Raw genomic sequence first — 6,129 nt, 5'->3', positions numbered from 1 at the left:
ACACACATACACTCACTCACTCACACTATATTTTAATGTTTTTTGTGTGAATATTTTGCATAAGTGAAATAGTTTTGATCACAGATCAGTTACCCCGTTTTGAGGCTGACAAGTGCGTCCACGACTCCAGTTTGATGATATTTCACCATGTATTGGTGCATGGCCGGGTAGTTCTTCCTGATGTTTCTCTCTGTGGATCCGTTTGGAACCGTCCCGAAGCGGAACGGAGGTGAGTACGCGTACGGGTTCTGAAACTGAAGAAGAGAAGACAGAAGAACGATGGAGAGGAGATAAGGAGAGACGAAAAAGAATGGGAACCACTAAAGGTAAAGAAAGATTAAATTTTCTAATTTCCAGGGAACTAATGTAATTAGGAATATGGCACATTTGGGGAAAAAAGGTCTAGTTTATAAAATGACAGGCATTGTATCAATGTCCGCCTTGTGATTTGAACAGTAAATGAACAGTTTCATGCTAAATCTTGCCAACATCAAATTAGTCTTAAAATGGGCAGATGTTTACTTATAGGATATGCTGAAGTGGCCAAAGTGTTAATCTGAATCAAACACACTATCTGACAATGAAGGTATGTATTTCACACTGTCAATTATTTAACTTTCTAGACATTTTTCAATGTCTAGAAATGCAACATCACCTTTCTGTTAGCGGTGGTACATCTATAAGCAAATGAACTCTCAGTGTCTGTACCGTAGTCCTATAAACAAAGTGGTTAAATTTCTAATATTTGATCAGATGTCACAACAGAGTATGCAGTTTCTCTCCCCAATCCAAACGCTTTATTCTTGTGTTGTGATGTGGCATAGCAAAAATACAACAGCAACAACATTTCTCTTTACCTTTATAAAAACAGGAACGCTTCATCTCTCAGATTTTCAGCCTTCACAGTTTTTTCTAAATTCCCTTCTTTTTTCCTTTTTTATTTTTATTTTTTTAAGAAACCATGTCCAATATTCAACATAAACATTTCTGTTACTACAGTAGATCTTCAGCTTTGCTCTCTTTCCTCTGAAAACTGAATTTCTTTTCTTTTTTCAAACTCTCCCATCATTTCTCATCGTCTCCCTCCTCCCCCAGCTGTGTCTCTCTCAGGTATAATCTAGTCAGTGTACAGGTCAAGGGTTTTGTAGTAGTGTGCTTGACGCTGTGGTATCAACCTACCCTCAAGCACTGCGGTAACAATCTGCTTTCAGTGCCAGAAACAGATGAACCCTATCAATTAGAAGTGTGTATTATGAGCTCCACTCTAACCACAAAGTGTGTGTTGTGGGTGTTGGTGTGTGGGTGATGTGTGTGTAGTGTGTGTGTGTAGTGTCGTGTGGTGTGTGTGGTGTGTAGTGTGTGTGTGTGTGTGTGTGTGTGTGAGAAAAGTGGTTTCACTACATATTATTTATACAGCATTGTAAAGTAATATTCCATGACATTTTCATATATCTACATGTCTGATTTGCTTGACATTTTCATTCAACACAGTAGTGACAGCCTATAGTCAGTGCATGACAGATTTTATTTGCACATTATAAGCATTGGTGTTTTGTTCGATGTCTGTTAAACATGTGAAAAAATCATTTGTGTCTAATTGCCAGAGCCGATTTGTATCAACATGATATATATGTAAATATTTATAGATATGTATTTATACTGTATTGCCGAATACACGTAAATCTCTTTTCTGTAATTAGGTCAGGGTGAGGGTTTGATAAGTCAAGCCCTGCCATGCATGTGTGCGAGTGTCTGTGTTAGTGGTGATGTCATACAGTGTGTGCGTCAGCATGACAAGCGATACAGCCCTCAGGAGACACGCTCTCCTCACACAGTTCTTCCTATTGTTTATCTCTCTACCTTCATCTTTCCCTCTGTTGTGGCTCTTTTAAGGTGAAGCAGAGGCTTTACGGTCAAAAGAGAGCACTTTGGCAGGCAATGGGGATGGGGTTGTTGGTTAAAATCTCCAGGCAGACTGAGGAAATGCACACTGGGAAAGTGCACTTCTTTTCCTGGATAATCACCAGTGAAGGGCTTTTGAGAACTGCAGCAGCTGTTACTAATGAAAGCTTGATGCAGAGATGATGAGAAAATGAAAGAGCAGAAGCAGAGGAGCGTCTGTGTTTCAGACAGGTGGAGATAAGAGGACTCACAGCGCTGCCACAGTACATTGCCATGAGGTGACAGCAATGCACAAATTACTAAGCACATTTTGTTCACAGATGATTCAAATCAGTTCCTAACCTTTTCTACCAAGAGATCCTGTTTTTTACTATGTGAATTTTTGTACTTTTAGGTATAATTTTGAAGCATAGAAGGGTGTTGTTACATTTAAAATGTATAAATCCATTATATTAAATATATACTGTTCAACTAATTTCATATATTTAAAAAATATACACCACACTTGGGATTCTAAAAAAGCAGCATTTAAAGCTGTTATGTATCTTATGTTATGAGCTCCTTTCCAACTGTCTATCCACCTGTCCTCTCTTCTCTTGTTTCGTTCCATATCTCTTTTGTTTCTTTGTCTGCTCTCCCAGTGTTACCCTCTCCATCTCCTTATTATACATGTTCTGCTGTTATATAAGCAAATTACTTCCTTTTGTATGTGTGTCAGTGTCTTTGTCTATGTTATGTCTATGTGGGTATGTATGTGTACTGGGGTCTCTAGAATCTAGATTGCAATGCTCCTGTCTGCCTATTTGTCTCCCTCATATGCCAATCTGTTTTCCTACATGTCTACTGTATTATTGTGGTGTCACTGTGAAAGTGTTGACCTGTCAATCAGCTTGTGGACTTTTTCCCTCAACTTTCTGCCGCTAAAGTTGGATTTTTCATTGTGTCTCCTCAAACTTTGAAGCTGCTCTCTGAATCTGAAAGCAGTTTAAGAGTGGCCCTTTAAAAGCATTCCAATATTCGTCCAATCGTAGTGGCAACAATGCATCTTTCAATATGTTTGTATGTGTTCAGACAGGCACGTTGGCTTTTAAAGCCAGTTGTATCTAAGAGCATGTAGCTGATTCAGTGTCATTTTGGCACATCAATCCAAATGCAGACATACGATGCATTTATCATGTTATGCTCATATCACACTTAACATAAATATAATAGAAATCAACGAAACCATACTGTAGATATATTATTCAACTGATATAACAAGGTGATTATGGTGATAATGAACAGCTTAAAGCTTTTCATTAGTAGGTTCATTAGTGGATATAACAAATGGTCTAAATACTTTTTCCAAAGGAGGAATGTTTGCATATTGTTGAGAATAGACAATTAGAAGCTTGAATGCCAGGTTCAGAATGCATAATCTTTTTGTCTGCTAAGATGGCCACTGTGTCAGATAAGGTGGTTATACCATCATAAATTCTTGCCGTGACTTGGCTGAGAGACATAACGGACTACACGTTGGTCCCTGACAAATCATAACTCGCCACTGATTTTATCAGGTGGAGGTGCTAGGAATTAGCTTCTAGGAATTAACTTCCAGGAACAATAATATGAACAAACAAATGCCGTCTGAAGTTGTGTGCATGATACTGTCTTGAGTTTGGAAAAGCCTAAAAAGGAAAGAAACAAAGGCAGTGATCTTTCCTCTATTTCTCAGTTCCACCTCAGAGCCCCAAAAACATCATTCCTCTTTGCTTCACGTGTGTTATTCAGGCCATCATGAGGCATCCCCGATGCGGTGTCAGTTGTTGTCCACTATGATGAACTACATAGAATAAAACTATCTGTTGTTCTGCCTAATGCCTATTTTTGTTTCTGACGCCCTATGCCAGTCGAGTCAGGCTATTTTGAGGCTAACAGTATGTTGTCTGAACCCAGCATAATGATGAAATATGTATATTAGCCCTGGAAATTCCATCACAGGTCAGTAAAACACTAACAGACAGAAATAGCTACTGAATTCATATCATTGGATATAAGAGGTTTGTTTCTATCTGGGATTTGTTTTTCATCTTCTCTAAACTGATGTTGGATTGTTTACTGTTCCACAACCTGGTTACTGCTGTTATTATGTCACCACAACAAACCACTGCAACACCAGCACAGCATTTGTTTGCTGAAATTTGAATTCCTAAGGTCTGTGCACTAAAAACATCCTCTACTATCAGCTGCTGGGAAACCAGAACAGCATGTCCTGTTCAGCAAGCAGGGACAACTAAGCCAGCGTTGTAAAGACAAATCCCTGGTTGTTGTATAGCCTTAAAATGCCACAGACCTGTTAACTGACGGCCCCCCACATGTGCATGAGTACATGAACTTGCTTGGGAGATGGTTTCCAACATCTCAGAACACATTTATTACTCCCTCTCAAAGAAAAACAGCTTTTCCTGATGTCACTAGCTGAGATGCATGAACAATTATTCCAGCTTTGTCAATTTTATAGTCTAAGTTAAAAAAAACGTGTTGAAGTTATCAATCCTATAATCACTTCAGATGACAGTGGATTTGTCTAAGGAGTGTAAACATGCCCTGTGTGTTCTGATATTCACAAAAAACTAAAACTGCTGTGACATATTTTTCTGTGATTGGCTTATTTAGTTAGTGTATCATTTTAAGAGAACCACATATTTACCGGCAATTTGTATTATTGTACAACTCCACAGGTGGCACACAAAGCTCTTGTGTTTGCACTGGTAAGTCATTGATGAAGTCTATTTGCATTCCCCATTTGCATATTTTTAGTTTGCTTAGACAACCACAATTCAGCCAACATTAAGCAAGCTTTGTGTGTTACTGAATAAATTGATATAAAAAGGATACTCAGCCTGATTCAAGACCTCTGACTAGCTACTCACATCACATATTTTGTCTGCAATTCCAAAATGTGCGGTGTTGTGGTGTCAAGACAGCAAAAGGTTGCTTCCAACATATCTGCATGCAAAAAGGTGGTTAGTACAAAAGTGTCTGTTCAATGTAATCTTTCCATGGTTGGAGGAATAACCATGTCAATCAAAGCCTTTTTATGCTGGTTTCCTGACAACAACAAAATATCGGTATCAGCCAAATTGTTATTTTAAACATCAGTATCAGTATCAGCCCAGAATCATTAGCTCAATATATTTTGGGAATCTGACCTTGAGATGGGGCGGATAGCGTGCAACTCACTGTGTTATCAGTGGCCACAGTCCATTTTTGTGAATTTGCCCACATTGCACACAACCCAACCAGCGCAAAACAACAAAGCGCTTAAGTCACTGCAATATTTTTCTCTATGGTTTATGTGACAAATCCAGGGCTAAATAGTATTGGACTTAGATTCAGGTGATAAGAAACACGCCTCCAGTGGTATTGCTATGTTGTTCTGTGGCTGCTGGATGTGTAAGTAGGCAACTGTTAGCCCTAAGACCTTGATAAGCTGATATAGTCTACAGCTTTTTTTATTGTGAGTTTGTTTTACAGCCAGCGTTTAAGGAACAGGGATCTCAATGGGAAATTTTCTTCACCATTTTGCAGGTCACAAATGGCTAAATGTCCGGCCGCGTGCAGCATATCTGTCTGAACGGCCATTTACCCTTTCTGTCTGGTTCCTTTCTTCCCTGACCCTCTCTGTCTTTCCATATCTCTTTACTCGCTCCCTCCTCGTGCCATTCCTTTCTCACTACCTCAGCCGTCAACCTGGCCCATATCTGTCCACCAGTTGTCTTGTACCATCTTGTGTGTCTTGGCCTCTCACTATTCCTCAGTCGCCCTCCTGCCAGTTGCTTTACCCCTTATTCCATCCCTCCCTCCTTCTCTCCTTCTGTATGTTGTCAAAACCCTCTACATCAGTCTCAAATGCTTTCTCCTTGGAAGAATCTCCCCATACATCTATCTCTCTCTCCTCAGGAACTCTCTAACCTTTTGTCTTTTCTATTTCTCTACATTTGGTTCGACCTTTTCATTTAATTTTTCTCCTCCTGCATGGCCACCTTTTCCACTTATATATCACTTACTTATATTCCCTTTCTTATGTATATATTCTTACATTTCAGGGCATGTTATCAAAGTGGTACCTGAGTAGTCCTTTACATTCCCCTAAAGCAGTGATATCACAAGAAATGCCTATATGAAAGGACCAGCAAGCAGGATTTAGTGGCATCTAGCAGTGAAGCTGCAGACTGCAACTAACTG

General features: G+C 39.3%; 1 protein-coding gene across 1 annotated transcript in view; it reads right to left on the bottom strand.

The window, feature by feature from the left end:
• grin2aa (glutamate receptor, ionotropic, N-methyl D-aspartate 2A, a) overlaps positions 1-6,129 on the bottom strand; it is a 124,079-nt gene that overhangs the window by 12,422 nt on the left and 105,528 nt on the right. The window contains exon 8 of the mRNA XM_035654997.1: positions 94-254. Coding sequence (XP_035510890.1) covers positions 94-254 — 161 coding nt within the window. The remainder of the gene's footprint in view (positions 1-93; positions 255-6,129) is intronic.

Source organism: Morone saxatilis, unplaced genomic scaffold (genome assembly GCF_004916995.1).
Source record: "Morone saxatilis isolate NCDOM2014 unplaced genomic scaffold, NCSU_SB_2.0 Contig14, whole genome shotgun sequence".
NCBI lineage: Eukaryota > Metazoa > Chordata > Actinopteri > Moronidae > Morone > Morone saxatilis.
This window is presented reverse-complemented; position numbering and strand designations above follow the sequence as displayed.